The 20136-nt window shown below is 35.8% G+C and overlaps 1 protein-coding gene across 1 annotated transcript in view; it reads right to left on the bottom strand.

Moving 5' to 3' along the window:
- Positions 1-20136, bottom strand: part of LOC121167143 (PH-interacting protein-like) — a 92809-nt gene that overhangs the window by 7228 nt on the left and 65445 nt on the right. The window contains exons 26-33 of the mRNA XM_040996519.1: positions 12433-12558; positions 10285-10354; positions 9923-9973; positions 9638-9787; positions 4996-5148; positions 4124-4287; positions 3406-3665; positions 2416-2616 (exon numbers count right to left, since the gene is read on the bottom strand). Of these exons, the coding sequence (XP_040852453.1) occupies positions 2416-2616; positions 3406-3665; positions 4124-4287; positions 4996-5148; positions 9638-9787; positions 9923-9973; positions 10285-10354; positions 12433-12558 (1175 nt within the window). The remainder of the gene's footprint in view (positions 1-2415; positions 2617-3405; positions 3666-4123; positions 4288-4995; positions 5149-9637; positions 9788-9922; positions 9974-10284; positions 10355-12432; positions 12559-20136) is intronic.

The raw sequence follows: 20136 nt of genomic DNA, 5'->3' as shown, positions 1-20136 counted from the left end.
AGAAACTGCGGCTGGGAATGGGCCTTGTGGCGGTCGCTCAGAGTAGGCTGTGAAACCCACTGGTGTGCATGAAGACTGGGTCTGTGGTGCACTGGGCTGGATTAGGCGGCAGCATCCATCAGTTTGTGTGAGACATGTAGCTAGGGGTGAAATGACTAGGCAACTGTTTCCACTGGTAAGCCAGGTGCACACAGGAGTCATGTCTAAGGTCACTCCAGGTGAGGTTTCCTGAGTACTTCCCAACTAGACCACTAGATTCAAACCCTAGTCACAGGGAAAATCACAATATATGTGGCCCAACTTTGGAGTGCATGTATTGGAACTGGGCCTCCTCAGTTGCTGATACCTGTGCAGAGGACAGTACGCCCAGATACACGCGGGGGACATGACAGTCAGGTCATCAAGGCCAGCAGGGGACATCAAGTGCCTTGTCAGAGGATGCAAAGCAGAAGACGTTGAATAACTTTCCTGGCCATGCATTGCAACAAGTTTCTAGGTCTGTGAATGCATTAAGGTTGACTTGTTCAGCCAACAACCTTGGGGAGATTTTCTCAACCCTGGTGCAACAAAGGCAACAATGTCTCAGAACTATCAAAAGCACTCAGGTAACACCCTCAAACACTCTTCCCCACACTGGGGTCTCTAAGGCATCACCAAATGTCTGTCCTCCATCCCTGGGAGCTAATGAAGTTCAATATCAAGGTGTGGCCTCCTGTCTTTCCCGAACTGCAGACACAGGAGAAAAAAGGTCCATACCTTGACCATCCACACCCTAATCAAAGACCCACATGAGCACACATCCCCCTCAACTAAGTAAAACAATTAAAAAAGAAAAATCCTGAATTTAATCAGGGATCGTCCTAGCCTCTTTAGTATGAGAATCTTTTCAACAGTCTTTAGATTTTGTTGTTTCTGCTTCTGTAATATCTCCATTGTCACTTCCATGGTCTTAATTCAAGTATACATGAATTTTTGCTTGGATTATTTTTTTAAGTTCTCTAATTGAACTTCCTATCTCCTAAGGGAAATAGATACAAAATGAATAATTAAGTATCAAGGTCCAGACTTTTTTAGGGGTAAAGAAATATAAAATAGAATGACTTTATCAATATTTAAGTACCACAGAAGGTAATGGACAGGGTTTCCTGGGATATAAAGAATGAAGTATTTGATTTTTGTCTAATGAAGCCAGAAAAAACCTTAGAGAAGATGATACTTCAAACAAAACTTGAAGGGTAGCGGAGACTATTGAAGTAGAAGATAAAAAGGAATTCTAGAGAAGGAAGAAGTCGTCAAAGGGACTTCAACGTGGTTTATTATGGATTGGACATAAAGGGAAAACGATACTAAGACAATATGTAAGAACCGAGCGATGAAGGATTTTGTGTAACATGCTTAAGTAAAAAAAAAAAAGTAACAATCTGATTCCATGTATGATCTGAGAGAAGAATTCATCTTAATTCTGTGTTTTATGTAACTGTGCACATTCAAATAAGCCAGAAGAGAAATGAACAAAAAGATATCATTGGTTGCAATGTGTAGATGGACTCACTCGGAAAAGAGTTGAGAACTAAAATAGGCAGTTCAGTTAGAGAACTAAGAAAACAGTCTGAGAAAGAGATCATGCAGGCTATGTTAAGGACATGGGAAGAGACAACAGAGAGAAGAGAATGAATTTAAAGATATTATGGAAGCAGAAAAACCAAAATCCAGAGTGATAAGATTCACATACAAAACAGAAGGGTTGGATGTTACTGATTTTAAGCTTATGCAACAGGTAGGTAGTCCCCAAAGCTATTAACTAAAATCAAATTTTAGTAGAGAAATTAAATTTTAAGTGACCTTTCTGGGAAGACTAACGAAGAGGAAATGTTTTAAGACACACTTCAGAGATCATGATACAAACTGTTTACTTTAGGGTTGTCAGTTGTCAAGAAGCCTTATCATTCTAACATGCCATATGGTACATTTTGTTACTTTCTCTAGCTTTCAAACATGAGGGCTTTACAAAAACAACGTCCAGTTTAAGGAAACTGCAAGCATAACTGTGTTAAAAATTGTATACTATACAAGAAATTTGACAACCCAGATGAATGATCATTCAGTAAGTCAGTTACCATATCCTATCCATTAACAAGTTAAAAAATGCTTTCTAGCAGCATGAATGTTAGGATTGGGTAACTAAATCCAGCTTAAACTTTGAAGATATATTTCTTTAGGTCTAAAAATATAAATTAATCTACAATACACTTGTTATTTCCATTTAGAAGGCTTTAGCCTTAAATTTATCACATGACATAGACTGTGACGACTTTTAAATGAGAAATCCCAAAAGTGACCTATGAATATTAACTGTGACAAAGACATCACTTGTAAGAATCTACTATATCTTGAAAGATATAAGTAATATCTTACCTGGCTCAATGACAGCTGATGACTTGGAAAGAGCAGATGTCTTTGGGAGGACAGATGATTTCATTTTTCGTTTTACTGGCTTTTCCTTTTCTATATTTTCTTTTGTAGAATTATTTCTAGTGCCATGGCTAAAAGTGGATTGACCAGGACTTGAAGAAGTAGTATTCAGGGCTTTGGAATGTTTTACAGAATTCTCTAGTACTGAAACAACATACAAAATTAAGAGTTGCTGAATCTAAAAACCAGCAAAATGGTCCAAAATGTTTCTGTCTCAAGTTGTATGGCTTAGCCAAGACAAAGCCTGGGAGATAATAAAGCCTCTTCAGGAAGACTACCCAACCAGAAAGTCTTTATAACTGCAGCCATTTTTGAATCAATCTAGTTATTTCAGGATTATGTAGGCAAGTTTAAGCAGATTGCCTAAGTCTGCTTACTATGATTTAAATTCTGGGAGTTTGGATCAGAGTTTACACATTCTTTTCTTTGATTATTATTATTGTAAAGGCACTTTAGAGAGAGAAGGAGAGGCAGGAAGAAAGATCTTTCACCCACTGGTTTACCCGCAAATAGTCACAACGGCCAGAGCTGAGCCAATCTGAAGCCAGCAACTTTGAGCTTCCTCAGGGTCTCCCCAGTGTGAGTAAAGGGTCCCAAGGCTTTGGGCTGTCCTCTACTGCTTTCCTATGCCACAAGCAGGGAGCTGAAGGGGAAATGGAGCAGTCAGGACACCATCTGGTGCCCATGTGGGATCCTAGCACTTGCAAGGGGAACATTAGCCAACTGAGCCATTGCGCTTGGCCCTAATCATTTTTCTATGCTGAAAATCCTAAGCTACATTTTTTTCAAAATTAAAGTAAAGCAAAAAAATTCAAAGCAGAAAATCAAGAAATAAAAAATAGTGTGATGCTACTTACTGCAAGCCATGGCAAAGTAAAAGCTTAAATATACTACCATACATACTTCAATTTAGAAACTGTAATTGACACTTACTTGTTTTCCCTGGCATTGCAGATGTATTCACTTTTGAAATAAAAGTCTTGGTGGATGAAGAAGTAGAAGGTTGCTCAGTGACCACTGGATCTATAATGACTCGGTTGCTTCTGGTTCGAACTACAGAACTGGATTCTGTTTGACCATTTATCTGAGCAGCATTGTGCCTTGGTGGTATTGATCGTGAAGGTGTAGAAAATGGAGAGGTAGAGATTTCTGACTTAAGGTGGGGTTTCAAGATCCTCTTTTTCCGTTCAGGGCTGTGAATAAAATACTACTGTTAGTCATTTGTATAATTTCCTACAAATAAATAAAAATTTTATAATAGTGTTGGATTCAATACTTGAACTATTATGAAATATGTTAAAACATGAGATTTGTAGTGGATTTCATATGGTGTGAGCCTTTGAAACGTGACTATTTAGTGAAGGATTGAAGGACTGCTGTAAATGCTACAGTTATGACAGAAAGCATGATACCATCACTATCCTAAAAATGCTGTTTTACTGTACAGATTTAGCAGTTTGAATTTAAGCACTTACACTAGTAAAGCTTTAGTTAAAAGATAAAAAATCCTCCACATCATAGGAACTTGCATGTCAAATATATCATTCTGCAATATAGGGAATAGTAAAGGAAGTATTAAAAAACACCACGTTCTGTCACATAGATGACAAAGTTACAGATCAGTTAATGCCATGCAAAGCAAATTACATACCTTGATGCAGCACTACTGGAAACAGAGCTGCTTCTGTTTCTTTTCTTTCTTCTTTTGGAAATGGCATTTCTTTTATGAAAACGAAGAGCGGATTTATAATCTGACAGAACTGAACTAATGTGTTCTTCGAAGAAAGCAGAGAGGCGCAAACTCATGCTATATATCTGGGTGGGGCGGAGGAAAACTATGTTGAAACATTCCTCATAAGAAAACAAATGTATATTCAACACAAATTATAAATTAAACTTTGTCTAAAATTTTAGAATTTAAATACTACTTTTTATATTCCCCTTTCCCAATCTTTTTGTAAAAAAAAATAAGTATTATTACAATTAAGTTATTCATGTGTTAAGAAATGCTCTAAACTTTGAGATTTTCAAAGAAAAGTCTTACTTTGAATTCATATGGCTCAGACAAAACTCTTCATAAATTCTACCATGCAAAAACTATCCCTGAGGGTCTAAAACTGTTTTCTATGACTATCTATTAATAAGTGCACTATTCTTTCTCATTCATCCCCATATATCGATACTTATAATGTACTGCCTGGCCAAATAGAAGTAAATGATACACTTATTTTTGTAAATCACCCACAAAAATGCTGCTTTCCATTACTGGAAAAAAACAGCTGAGAAGCCCAGATGGTTCTATCACATGCCAGGATAACTCATCTATGACATATATACAATACTTCAATCGTCAAAGGATTATATCAGTGTTATTTCACAGAAAAAAATGAGTAGAAAAACAAATTCCTTTCCATTACTAGACCACTCAGAACACAATAACTTTGCTCTAAACTATAAATTATAGCAGTATTTTGTTATTTAATAAAACTTTCTTCCAATTAGACACAGAAAACAATTATATACCCTTGATCTTTTGCTTGGTGTATATGCTTTAGAATTACTAAAAATAAGTCTGACATCTTTACATAATTCCATTGGTGACTCATAATTCCCTGCTTCTAAAGTTTCTCTAACAGTGGCAAAATCCATTGGCGTGTCAATGATGTCTCTGTAGTCCTAGAGGAGGGAAAACAAGCATCATCATCATTATCATTACTAAAAAACATTACTTCTCAGCACAGAGACTAATATACAATTTCAATATTGCATGCCAAGTCCTAGAACTTTTAATAATCAATCTCACAAAAAGTTCCAAACTTTAAATAAACTGCATGGGAACTCTGACTCTTTAACAAGCAATTATAAGTATGCTAATATCCCATTTATGTAGAAGTCAATCTTTCAGTAGCTTCAACTTTGGTAACACATCAGAGGTTTGCAGAACTAAAAAAAAAAAATGTGAATTCAAGGTGAGCACTAAGGTATAGCACTCTCATACTTCCTGAATGGGACACCCACATCCCACATTGGAGTGCCAGCTTCCCCAGCTATTCCAGTTCAGCTTTTTGTGCTTGTTTCAACAGCACATACACTAATTCCAATTCGGCTTTTCACTAATGCACACTGGGATGCAGTAGATGATGATAAGTACCTGGGCCCCTTCCACTCCAAATGGAGTTCTGGGCTCCTGTCATAAGCCTGGTCCAGCCTCTGTTACTATGGGAATTTGGAGAGTAACTGAATAGGTATAAAGCTTATATTTCTGTCACTCTGTATTTAAGCATATGAACCTAAAAAGTGTGTTTAAAAAAAAATGAATGTAAATAGTTCTCAACAAATCCATGCACTTCATCTTCATTTACAGAGAAGTAGAATTGTCCAAGGTCTCTATGTCTCTGGAAGCAATGAACACAGACAAGTGAAAGCAGATGTACCACAGAAATCTATGATAGTATAGAATAAAATTATCTGCATTTTTTTTTCTTTCAACATATGAAGAATACTTCCTCTTCTCAACAGTGCATATTTTGGGAAATATTAAGACCTTGACTTAGTGAAGATGGTGCAATAGGGGTTACTGACTTTACAAATTGTTTTACTTTCCATGTGTATCTTTCATTTGGTATTGCCCTGGTTAGACTTTCTAGTATTGTGCTGCATAATTGTTGTGAAAAATGATGACAGTGGACATCCATACCCTATTTTCATTCCAAATTTAAATGAAAAACATTCAATCTGTCAACATCAAGCATCATGTTAGCTGTAGGCTTTCCTTCTTTTTTAAGATTATTTGTAAAATTTATTTGAAAGGCAAAGTCCGAGAGAAAAAGGATAAAGATCTTCCATCTGCTAGTTCTCTCTGGAAATGCCTAACAGCTGAGGCTGGGCCACACTGAAGCCATGAGCTTCAACTGGGTCTTCCACAACAGAACAGAGACAAAAAAACTTGAGTCATCTTCCACTGCTTTCCCCAGACAGAACAGCAGGAAGCTGGATTAAAAGTGAAGCAGTTAGGCTCAAACCAGTGCTTATATGGAATGCCAACATTCCAGTCAGTTGCTTTACAGCTTATTGCCCAAAATGCCAGCTCCCTGCCCTCCTTTTAAACCTAGGTGTTCTTTATCAGGTGGTGAAAATTCTCTTTTATCCAAAGTTTTCTTATTTTTTTTTCTTCTAAATCATGAACGGTGGTCTTATTTGATCAGATCCCATGTTTGTTTGGCATCTATTTATCACAGGGCCAACTGCATTAACTATGACTTGTATGTTCTAATACTTTGGCTATTTGCAAACCTTACATACCTGGGGAAAAACAGCCCCTCAGAAGACTAATCCATAAGATACAACAAAGGCTTCAACTGAGAACCAATATTTTTTTTTTTAAAGATTTATTTTTATTATTTTTTCATTGGAAAGGCGGATATACAGAGAGGAGAGACAGAGAGGAAGATCTTCCGTCCATTGATTCACTCCCCAAGTGAGCACAACGGCCCATGCTATGCCAATCCGAAGCCAGGAGCCTCTTCCAGGTCTCCCACGCGGGTGCAGGGTCCCAAAGCTTTGGGCCGTCCTGGACTGCTTTCCCGGGCCACAGGCAGGGAGCTGGAAGGAAAGCGGGGCTGCCGGGATTAGAACCGGCGCCCATATGGGATCCTGGGCGTGCAAGGTGAGGACCTTAACCTCTTGCGCCACCGCGCCGGGCCGAGAACCAATATTTTAAAGACAAACCACTTAAATCCCAACTTTATAGGCTCCCCCCGCCCCCGCTCCTCTCTGTCTGTCTGTCTGTCTCTCTCTCTCACACATACACACAGACGTCAGTATTATGCTAAGTTATTCTGAGGTCAGGACCAATCAAGGAGCACCTCAACAACCTAGGGCCCAGCAGAATTATTTTAACTAGTTAATAATTCAAACTTGTCCTGCTCTTCACACAAACCCCAAGGCTTTCATTTATTATTTATTTATTTAAAAGGTAAGAGTTACAGAAAGCGAGGTGGAGAGAGGTGAGAGAAAGAGAAGACAGAGATATGAATCAATCTTCCATGCTGGTTTACTCCCCCAAAGGCTGCAATGGATGGGCAGATAGGGCTGGACTAGTCCAAAGCCAGAGTCTGGAACTCCATCCAAATTTTCCACATGGGAACAGGGGCTCAAGTACATTCTCCAGGTGCATGAGCAAAGAGTTGAATTGGAAGTGAAGCAGCTGGGATGCGAACCAGACTCCATATTGGATACTGAAACTATTGCAAGAGGTTTAAATCCACTGCATCACAGCTCTGATCTTTCAATCAAGGGTGTTGCTTTAGTTCCAGTCTTTTGTCATCTGATCAAAGTACAATACCGTTTTTAAATATGTGGTAGAATTTTTTTTTTAAAAAGTAGAGTTTTCCAGGAAAGTCCTCTAGGACTAGAGAGTCTTTTCTTTGACAACTTTTAATTATGAGTGGTCAGATCCAGATACACAGAACCAGTTGCAATATACATTTACTTGTATGTTTCACACTGGTGGTAGGAACCCAGTTACTTGAGCCATTATCATTGCCTTCAAGATTCCATTTTAGTAGCAACTATGAAGTCAGAAGCTGGAACCAGGTATTGAACCCAGGCTCACTGAGTATGAGCACCCTGACCTGCATCTAAAACGACAGGATAAGCTAAACAACTGACTCTATACTCATTTTTAAAATCCTATTCAAATTATTAGATTCACAGATTTGGAACTATGTTTTCTAAAGTGACTGGGAATTTTTGTCATTGTCCACTGTGGTCAGAAACATAGTATTCAATAGCGTACACACACAAACACACACAAGTAGCATATGATAATATATACCTGTGGTATGTGTTTACAGTCCCTTTTATATAGCATCTTGAGTAACTGTTCTCGGCATTTTTTACATATCAAAGTCTACTGGAATCAACATTTTACCAATTTAAGTGCAATATACAAACTTAATTTATGTGTATCTCTTTACTCCAGTTTCACGCCAGTGTACACCCTAGGATATAACAGGTGATGGCTCAAGTAGTTGGATCCCTGTCGTGCACATGGGAAACCTGGAAGGAGTTCGTAGTTCTCAGCTTTGGCTTTGTTTTTTTTTTTTTTTTGGGGGGGGGGTGGCTGGAGAGGTATGGTGGGGTATGGGAGAGGAGGGACTTATGAGGCTCAAATTAGTCCCATTAAACCAATTCCTGGAATTAAGTCTCTCCATATTTAAAATTTCATGTTTAAGATCTTGTAAGGGACAAAAGTGTTTATCTTCTGATTTATTCATTGATAAAATTTCTATATTTCCATCACAGCAAGTTAAAACACATACCCAAAATACAGAATGTTGGATGGTATTATATCTGGTGCACTGTCTTACAAAATATTTGTAATTTTCATTCGAAACCATACAGATTACCTAACTATTCAACCTTAAATAACTTACTAAAGAAATTTTTAAGATCATAATAAAAATCAGAGGTGAAATTAGACTGCTATGACTGTAAGCAAAAACAAATACTTGAATCATGTTTACCCTACTCTTTCAATATGTTTTCCATAAAGATCATACACTGTGATAGCCTAAATATTTATAAGATAATGCCATGTTTGATTTGTTTATAGTGCATTAACATTTAAAACTATCCTAATATATGCTTATTACAACTCTAAAGAGAGAAAGAAGGAATTATTGTTCTTTCCTATTAGATAACTGCAATCATAAATTCTTGGAATTAACATGAAGACATAAAGGAGTATTTAAGGAAAAATTCTAGACTAATGTTGCAGCATAGTATGTAAATCTGCTGTCTGCAATGCTGGCATCTATATAAGTGATTGTTCCTCTAGATTCAGATCCCTGACATGAGCCTGGGAAAGCAGTGGAAGATGGCCCAAATGTTTGAAGCCCTGTACTAAGTGAGAGATAGGAAATAAACTCCAGATTTTTTCCTTCAGCTTGATCCAGCTCTGGTGTTGGGACCATTTGGGGAGTGACCCAGTGAATGGAAGATTTCTCTCCAAGTCTGATTTAGTTTCTTTATATCATCCGGCCAATAATGAGAACACATATGATACAATGAAGGATTAAAAAAAAAACTTCTCAACTGTCATGTATAATATATATATATAGCAAGTTTGCAAGCAAATAAAATTATTTTAAAAGCAACATACTGGATATTCAAGGAGGTCTACTGGCTGACGGAAAGGCTCTGAATCTTCACATTGAAATATGAGATTTAGTAATTCTTGACATTGCTTCTTCCATGCTTGAATATCATAAGACTGAGCCCTATTACGTAATCTTCTTCTAGGCTGATGGTCCTAAAATAGAAATGTTCATTTGCACTAGTAAAAAGCACTTAAGCAGTAAACAATGTGCTTTAATACAGTCAATAATCAGTTACAGCTTCTAATAACTAAAACAAAATATTTCTGCTAAGACAAAAAATATATTACCTTCCTTTTTCGAGTAGAAGTTCCTGGTACATCAGCATCTTTCTCTTCTTCCTTTGAGGCAAGAATTGATCAGATTCATAAAAAACTTTTAGGTTCTCAACTCTATAGTTAAATTATTTTCTTTAGATATTTTTTTAAAGCCACAGCATATACAGGGCACCATAAACACACATTACAATGCTATCTCTCGTCTAGCAATATAATAATGATAAAAAGAAAAATTTTGATATAATTTTTAGAAAAAAGCTAATTATAACATTGGGTAAAAATAATTTTCTAACAGTTTGTACTGGAAAACTATAATGCACAATTTTCTTTTTGCATATAATACAAATGCAGTGATTATAACACATTTCACAAACCTCAGAGTCAGACAAAACTTTCTTCTTCATTGAATTGTAAAGTGGAATCATGTTATAACAAGTCTGATCCCTAAATTACAAGAAGAATAGGTTAATTATATTAGAATGAGTATTTTTCCCATTAAAAATCTAGCCCTCAAGTCATATTTAAAGATAAAAGTTGATGCTGAAGGCTGTCAACTACTTACATGCATGTTACTCTGTCTCTCCTGCTCAAATCTACGTACATCCTCTACTCTGGTCTATTTATTTCACCAAGCCAAACCCAATGAGCACTTCTTGGTTTCATTCAAACTATTGCTATGTAGGGCAGTCTTCTTTCGTCAGTCTTCAAAGTAAAGCTAATATACCTCCTGTCTTCCAACTCCTTCTCTTTATTCTTAAGTATTAGGTCTTTCCTAAAATGTTGTCCTTAAATCATCTTCTCTTAATGCTGTACTTTTTGGTCTGATAAGCATAATAAAATACAGTTTATTTGTATTAGAGCTTCTACATCCCCATCATTTGTCCTAATACTCCTGAACATCCAACCATTGCCTAAAATTCCACATTTAAACCTGATTTACTCTGTACTATTTCTCCCTTACCTTCTTTTTTATTGACCTATCATTCTTGCAACAGAGTGAATCATGGTTTTTCACTATTCCATTCTTTGGTTCCCTTTACAATTAGTGGTCAAGACCTATGAATTCTGTCCTCAAAAATCACCTGAGGACCTGGCATGGTAGCCTAGAGGCTGTAGTCCTTGTCATGCATGCACTGGAATCTCGCATGGGAGCTGATTCTACTCTCAGCAGCCCCACTTCTCATCCAGCTCTGCTTATGGCCTGGGAAAGCAGTTGAGGACGGCCTGAAGCCTCCTGCATGGGAGACTCGGAAGAGGATCCTGGCTCCAGATTGGCGCAGCTGCAGCCATTGCAGCCTCTTGGGGCATGAATCAATGGATAGAAAATATTCCTCTCTGTCTCTCCTCTTCTCTGTATTGTATATTTGCCTTTCTAATAATAATAACAATTTTTAAAAAGGCATTTAGGAAAAACAAACAAAAAAACCCAAAAAGTTTCACTAATCCTCTTTTACAAAAATGAAAGGTGACAACTAAATAAACTTTTAAAATACAGGCATCTCCGCCTAACAAGAAAAAAACAAACTATCCAATACAAGTAACATTAAGATGAAATTAGAGCAGTCTTTCGCACAAAGTGTATGCTTTATTTTTGCCTTCAAATTAAAAGAATCATTCTATGGGTACAAAAAATATAAAGGATGAATCAGATGGTAGCATGCTTCTGCCTTAAACTACAGTTGTCATTCCTGCTCATGGATCAATAATTAAGGGGTAATTTACTTTGAAGGATAATCTTGCAACCTCTATTTCAGTTTACAAATTTTATAGGGCAAAACATTGTTCAGACGAAAAGGACTCAGGGCCGGTATGGTACAGCTGGTTAAGCCACAGCCTTCAACAGTGGCATCTCATGTGTTTCCTTATTTACATGCCAGATACTTCATTTCTATTCCAGCCTCCTGCTGACAGGTCCCAAAAGGCAAGAACGTTTCCAAGTGCTTAGGTCCCTGTCACCTGAGAGACTTAGATCCTGGCTTCCAGCTTTAGCCTGGCCCAGCCCTGGCAACTGCAGCATTTTGGGAAGGGAACCATAGGATGGAAGGCCCATCTTCGCAGAACCCCTAGTTAACTATCTCTATAACTCCAACTTTCAAATAAGTAACTCAATCTTAAAAAAAAAAAAAAAGCCCTAATTCAGATGGTATACACTCATTCATCATGTACAGGTAAACCTATAAAAAAAGCCGTATTTTCCTCAACTGGAAATTCCAGATAATAATCTCTTCCATCTACAATATTAGTTGGCTTTAAAGAGTTACTATTGGTAATTATCCAACTACTAGTTGCATTCATAAAGGGATCCATGTTTTTTTTTAACTAACTTTCATAACCTTATTACCTGATAAAATAACAAAATGCTTTTTCTTTTGATAATATATGCTCCTATTTTGAGAGATGTTTAAGTGAAATGTATATAAATTTTTTTGTATTTCAATACTTGACATTGAAAGATTTTACATTTAAAATAGCACCATAAATTATTAATACCTATATAATCAAGCATGAAAAAAGTAACTTACTTTATGAAATGCAGAAGAAGATCAGTCACAAATTTAGCAGACTTCACAATGGGGCTTCCAGGTTCATTAAATGTTCGTGTATTATGCTCTATATATCGAACTTCCCACATTAGGGAAGAAATCCGCCTTTAAAAAAACAAAATACAAAAGCCTCAACCTCATTATATTTAAAATTTGTATACAATTTAGAACCAAGATATTCTGCCTTTTCGAATTCAGTATTAAATCAATTGCAAAACTCATATTTAAAAATGTCATTTTAAAAAGAGCAAACCCCATTGTGTTTTTGGGGCAAAAAGAGGAAAATATTTTCTAAATTAAAAAATTTTAATTTTATAACCATCAAATAATGAAACTCAAAAGGTAACTGACAGCCTATTTCTGAGAAATAAAAGCATAAAAACACTGTGATTTTGTTAGATTATGAAAAAACTTGATTAAATAACAATTATTTTCAGACAACACAGTTCACTCTTAATGTTAAGATAAATTCTAGTGTTTTGAAACTTTATTTTTCAAGGAAAAGTCAAGTGCAAAGATTATAGCTAAATATACCATCTAATATTTGGTCCAACTTGAAACTTATGTGCATTTCAAACAGACTAACCAGGCTCATTCTACTATTTAAAAACATATCTTCAGTAAACCTTAGGGAAAATTGCATAAAATGAAGCTTAAGAGTACTAATAGGAGGACAAGCTGAGAGTAAGTAACAGTTTAACAGGAGTTTGAACTAACAGGAAGCATCAGAGGAAAAACTGCAGAAAGTCACTCTACTGAGGAAGAGGGAAAAAAAAGCTCTAAGTAGTTAAATAGTACATGAAGGCATCATTATATAAGTCTATAATTCAGGTTTATAACTCTATTATCAGGTTAGAAAACAAGCCATTTCTAATTTATATGAAGGGTCTATTAAAAGTTTCAGAAAATGTGGGCTTAATGATAAGCTGATTTTGGTGTAAAAATTTTTGAAAATCACACTTTAGCTTTTTAGTAATATGCATTTCCATAAACCTTTTAAAGATTCTTTTTTACATAAATAAAATGTTCTAAAAACAATTTCGCCCAGGTTGCTTATAAAGCTAGGCTAATGCCAAGAAGGTCTATTAAGTTATAATTTTGAAATATACTACACCTTAGGAATTTTCATGGTAGGCCATATTACTGTGCCACAGTAATTTATAATAATTGTTGGAGATTCCAACTTTATCTCTGTAGCTGTAGTCCTAAACCAGTGTACAAGAACAATTCTTACTCTCATATTCTCCACCACCCAGTTTTATTTCTGAAGTCCTAGCTCTACCTGCTTATTTTACAGGCGTAGAAATTCAGTTAAGAATTTCTTCTCCATTTTTTTTTTTGTTCTCTTCTGGTACTAACATTTAACTTAGCAATTAAAATGACCTAAAGGAAGTATGCTCTAGGGTGAGACACCTGGGAGGAATGTAACATAGGTAATTTCCAGCTTTTGACAAATATAAATGGAACAACAATCCATAGTAAATATATTGAACAAGATAAGGGAAAATTCTTAGAAATTCAAGTCCTATTCCAGTGGTTCTCAAGCAGGAGTGTGGCATTGCCCCTCCAGGAGACAAGTGGTAATGTTAGGATACATTTTTAGTTGCAACAAATAGGGGCCTGCTAATGTCACATACAAGGGAAGTATACAGAACAGCCTCTGACAAAAACAAACTTTCTAGCCTCTACTATCAGTGGCAATACTATTAAGAAACATTAGTTGATAAGAAATAAGTTTTTTTCAATGCCAGATATACAAATGTGATTTAAGTAACAAAAAGGACAAAATGCACATTTTTATATAGAAAAATCAGTACAGAATAAATAAAAACTCTAGGTTAAAATGACAATGAAAAAGACTTCATTAGTAAGAAACTAGTCTCCCCGAGAGTCTTAAGGCAGTATTCAGTAATATAAAATGCTGCTGGGAAGATAGCAGCTAAAATGTTTGATCATTTCCTTTCAGAGCCCCAGTCTGATTACCTAGTCATGAAACAGGCTGCATTTGTAAGAGATTTAGAAGTCAGGTGGAAGACAACAGTACCTTGTTTTAGTTTAATAATAAAACACATTATAGAAAGCAGAAAGGAAAGAGCTACCCTTTCCTCTTTTAATGAAACACTGAGTACAGAAGAATAAATTAAATCCATTTATTACATTTGAAATCCAATAGTAGGGCTGCTATGATAAAAACCTACTCTGTGGCCCAACAACAACTGACTGAAATTTTTGGACTCTCTGCACCAGGCTGGCTAAGAGAGAATCTTCACCATGCTTCCCCAACCTCCTGCAGACAGTTAAATAAAACTATAGCCTGGTTCACACCAACTAGGGAGTAGGGGCAAATCAGAACTAAGGATTGTGCTGAGTGAGTGGTAGTAAACTTTTAGAAATTCAATTTGCAGTTAACAGCTAGTACTGAAGTAGCAGAAGCATCCACAGGGTCAAAGTAAGTGGACTGCTTATAATTTCTGGAAGAACAGTCATTAAGAAAGTTAGATTACAAAGGCTGGAAAAAATAACTAATTCTTCAATGAGCAAATGATATGATACAGTATGTCAAAATGCACAGCTGGGACAGGTGTTCTGAACCGTGTTTCACCTGCTCCCTGCTCATGAACTGGAAAAGCAGTGGAAAACAGCCTGAATCCTTGGGCCCCTGTACCCATGAGGGAGACCCAAACAATCTCCTGGCTCCCAGCTTTGGACCACTTCAGTTTCAGCTATTGTGAGCATTTGGGGACTGAACCAGCAGCTGGAAGATCTCTCTCCTTCTAAGCAAATCTGCCTTTCAAATAAACACATTTAAAAAAATCTTTATGTAAAATATATAAAACCTCCCAGTCAACTATGATGTTACTTAGTAAACAAAACACACACACACAAAAACCTCAACCTTCTTGAATGCCAAACTGTCAAACGCTCAGTGAAGATAGCGGTTTTAAGGAAATTCAATGAACTTTGAGACGATACAGATGCCATTCTAATACTCTCTAACAGGAGAAATGTGACAGAAAGAAGGGAAAATTAAAATAAAACAGGAATTCTTAAATCAAAAACTACACTAAGCAAAATTGAAATATGATAGAAAGTCTCAACAAAGAATCAATGAGCTCAAAGGCTATTTGAAAATATATTGTTTGGGGAAAAAAGAAACAAGAATAAAGAAAGCTTACTGGAAATTTGGGACAAATGTTACGGCGCAAATATCTGAATTACTGGGGTTCAAGAGGGACTTGAGATTGAAAAGAGGTTAAACAGTATTAAAACCCGCCTACCAAGAATACTGTTGGTACTGTTGGCAGTATTCCTAATAATCATTTAGACAGGAGGGAGACATAAAGACAGTGATAAACACACAAGAGTTCAGAGATTTATCATCATTATGGCTGGCTTATGAGAAATGCTACAGGGAATTTTTCAAATGAAAAAAGTAGAAAACATGCATGCAAAAACAAAGTTAACAGCATGGAGAAAATTAATTGGTGAAAATAGCTACACAAATCCACATATCATGCTTACAAATATAGTAAACATGATATGTGAACTAGTCATATCTTTGGTATCAAGACTAAAAGCTCAATAATTTAAAATAATAATAAATGTATTAATACCTTAGGAAACAGGTCAATATCAAGATATAAAATAGAAAAAATTCAAAATAGGAAGAGTACAAGTGTAGAATCCATTGGTATTACTGTGTTCTTCATTTCTTTAGCTGTCTGCTATAATCAATGATAAATTGTCACCACTTAAAAATAGCATGTTATAATCAAAAGATGTTTGCAAGCCTCAACGTAACTACAAAGCAAGAACGCATAACAAATTTGCCAAAAATAGTAGATATCAAAACAATTCTAATAGAGAAATTTACCTAAAATATCAGGAAATTATAAGTGAAAAAGAAAAGAATCACACTAAAATAAACAAGTATCAAAAGGGCAGTAGTAAGTCCTTATCTATTGATAATTACCTTAAATGTAAATGAGTTAAAATTTCCAATTAAAAGAGCTATTAAATGCACTGACAAAACAAAACACAAAGGACAGGCACGTAACCTAGCAATTACAACATCAAAAAGGATATCTACATCCCATTGTGTCAGAGTACCTGGGTTTCTAGATTACATTTTAGCTGCTGATTCTAGCCATCTCCTAACGTACATATCAGAGGCATCAGTGAGGACTCACGTGGTTGGATTTTTTACTGAGTTGAGATTAAAGCACTTAGCTGGGGTCTCTCTTTTTGATCATTTGTGTCTGTCCCTCTGTCTCTCAAATAAATTATGAAAAGAAAACCATAAGAAGACACAAACATACATTGTTCACAAGAAATTCACTTTACCTCTACTGACATTTACAGGATGAAATAAGAAATCTCATGCAACGTAAAACAAAAGATAGCAGGTGTAACACCAACACGAGATGTCCACTAAAAGCAGTTTAAAAAGACAAGGAAGGTAAGAAGGCTACTACATAATTATGGAGTTCATTTCAGGAAGAGGAAATAACTATTAGAAACAAATGTGCATCAATACTGATACTCCAAAATATACAAAGCAAATGTTAATAGATCCAAAGGAACAGACAGATTTCAATATAACAATAAAAGCATCTTACATTCCAGTTTCTGAAATGGGTAGAGCATCTAGATAGAAAAAGTTGTTAAAATATTCCCTAGTTCAACTGGATCTAATAGACACCTATAGCACATTCCACCCAATATATAGACTGAACATTCCTCCCAACACATGGTTATTCTCAAGAATAAAACATATATGGTCAACAACAATGTGTCAACAAATTTCAGAAAAAAAAGTAATATTATTTAGCTCTTCTGACCACAATGAAAAAAAACAGCAAAATCAGTAACAAGAAAAATTTTAGAAATTACATAAATACATGGATAAAAACAACTCCTTAAAAGATCAAGGAATAGCGAACTAACTAATGAATGCAAAAGAAGATGTAAATATATAGAATCTATAGTAATACTGAGAGAGAAGTTTTTGGGAATCAGTGTTTACATCAAAAAGGCAGAAGGATCTTGAACACTAAGCACAAACTAATAAATGGAAAGAAATAATAAAACTCAGTATACACATGACAGGAAGACTAAAAAGCCATACAAAAAAGGGAGAAAAAGCTGAAAATAAACAAAATTGACAAACTTACATATATTAAAAACAGAAGATTCAAACACAGAAAATCTGCAAGAAAGATATTATGACTATCAATAGAAAGAAAAAGGGTTGTCAGAGAGGATTATGAATAATTTGATCCAACTTGATAACGTAGAAGAAGAAATAGATATAGTCTGAAGACACATGTCTTACCAAGATCAAATCATGGAGAAACACAATTTCTAAACAGACCAACGATAAGCAGCAAGATTAAGTCAATGAAACCAAAGAAAATTTCCAGGCCCGATAACTTTACTACTGAATTCTGTCAAATATTTGAAGAATTAATGTCTATTTTCCTTGAAACTGCTTGCAAAATTGGAAAGAGAATTCATTCAAACTCATTTTACAAGAACAGTTTTACACCAATGCCAAAATTCTCAAAGAAGTGCAAATGTCACTAATCATGATCCTGTGAAATTCAACTCAGGGATACAAGGATAGTTCAATATATGCAAACAAACATGATACACCAGAATGACAGACAAAATTATATAGTCATCTCCAGAGGAACACAAAAAGCATGTGACAAAATCCAGCAATTCCTTTATGATTGAAACTCTCAATAAATTAGATATGTTCTCCAATATAATAAAGAACATCTGTAACAATCCAACAGGTTGAAACTAAATGGAAAAAAGTTGAAACCTTTTTGTCTAGAATTTGGAACAAGGTAAGGACATCCACTTCTACTGCTTTTATTCAACATAGTACTGACGTTCTAGCCAGAACAGTTAGACAAGACAAAGGAATAAAGTGTACATTGAAATGAAGAAACTCAAACTGTCACTGCTTGTAGGTGGCATTTTTACATACAGGAAACTCAAAAGTTGAAAAAAAATTAAAAAGCAAATGAATCAGCCAAACTACAGGATGCAGTCAATGTGTAGAACTCAGAAATACTGCTATGCATTCAAATGCATCATTTCATACAGAAATCAAGAAACCTAACCCACTCAACAGCTGTGCTTTAATCTAACCAACTAAGTAACATAAATCTACAATGAATATTATCATAGAATGATGAAAGAAACCAAAAAGGACAGAAAATGTAAAGACAGCTTGTGTTTATGTACTGGTAGAGTCAACATCATTAGAATGCCTGAACAAACGACCTAAAGTGATCTGCAGATTTATTGTAATCCCCATCAACATACCAATGACAGAGACAATGATAGGCCTAATGGCTGTCAGATGGCATACCATATGACAGTGCATGTGCTTAAATCTGTCTCTGCTCCTAATTTTATTCTCTTCTTGAAGTGTACCCTAAGGAGACACCATGTGACAGCTCAGAATAGGGGCCACACTCAAAGTGGGAAACTTGGTTTGCTTTCTTGGATCCTCCTCCTGACTTTGGACTGGCTCAGAACCAGCCATCACAAGTATTTGAATTAACTGAAATAACAAATGGGCTTTCTCTGTCACATGTCTGTCTGTCTCTCAATTAAATTAAAAAAAATGTGACTTGTTCACAAAACTAAAGAAGACACATCTAAAATCTATGTGTCAGGCCATGCGGCGTGGCCTAGTAAGTAGCTAAAGTCCTCGCCTTGAAGGCCCCGGGATCCCATATGGGTGCTGGTTCTAATCCCGGAAGCTCCACTTCCCATCCAGCTCCGTGCTTGTGGCCTGGGAAGGCAGTCAAGAATGGCCCAAAGCCCTGGGACCCTGCACCCACGTGGGAGACCCGGAAGTTGTTCCTGGCTCCTGGCATTGGATCGGCATAGCGCTCACTTGGGGAATGAATCATCAGATGGAAGATCTTCCTTTCTGTCTCTCCTCTTCTCTGTATATTTGACTTTCCAATAAATAAATAAATATTAAAAAAAAAAAATCTATGTGTTACGATAAATGATTCACAATAGCCAAAGAAATTCTAGGCAACAGTAACAAAGCCAGAGCCATTATACTAGCAGAATTTAAAATGTATTACAAAGCTACAGTACTTAAAACAGGATGGTGCTGGCACAAAAACAGATCCATAAGTCAATGGAACAGAATACAGACCCTAGAATTAAACCTTCAAATGCTCTTTGACAATACAGTAAGAACATACACTGAAAAAAGGACAGTTTTTGAAATAAGTGGTGCTGGAGAGGTTAAGACACTCACATGCAGAAGAATAAAACTAAACATACTGCATCTTACCACATACAAAATAAAATTAAATCAAAATGAGTAACGGCCCAACTGTAGGACATGAAACAGACTTAAAGAAAATGACATGTGTTTCAGAACACTGGAATGAATCAGATGTCAAGAGCATAGGAAATTGAAGAGCTTCTTCATAACCAACAGAATGGGAGACAGCCTTATTCCAGGAGACAGCCTGGAATAACTATGTATCTGAAAAAAGGTTATTAATCAAAGCAAGTAAAGAACTCAATAGCCAAAATACAAAATACAGATTTTAAAAATGGGCAGTAGAGTTAAGCAAATGTTTTTTTTAAAAGAACATATGCATTTGTGTACTTGTATCAACAGGTACATGAAAAAAA

This window comes from Ochotona curzoniae, unplaced genomic scaffold (genome assembly GCF_017591425.1).
Source record: "Ochotona curzoniae isolate NIBS_2020 unplaced genomic scaffold, NIBS_Ocur_1.0 patch339, whole genome shotgun sequence".
NCBI lineage: Eukaryota > Metazoa > Chordata > Mammalia > Lagomorpha > Ochotonidae > Ochotona > Ochotona curzoniae.
The sequence above is the reverse complement of the archived record's forward strand: the minus strand, read 5'-3'. Positions and strand labels throughout refer to the sequence as shown.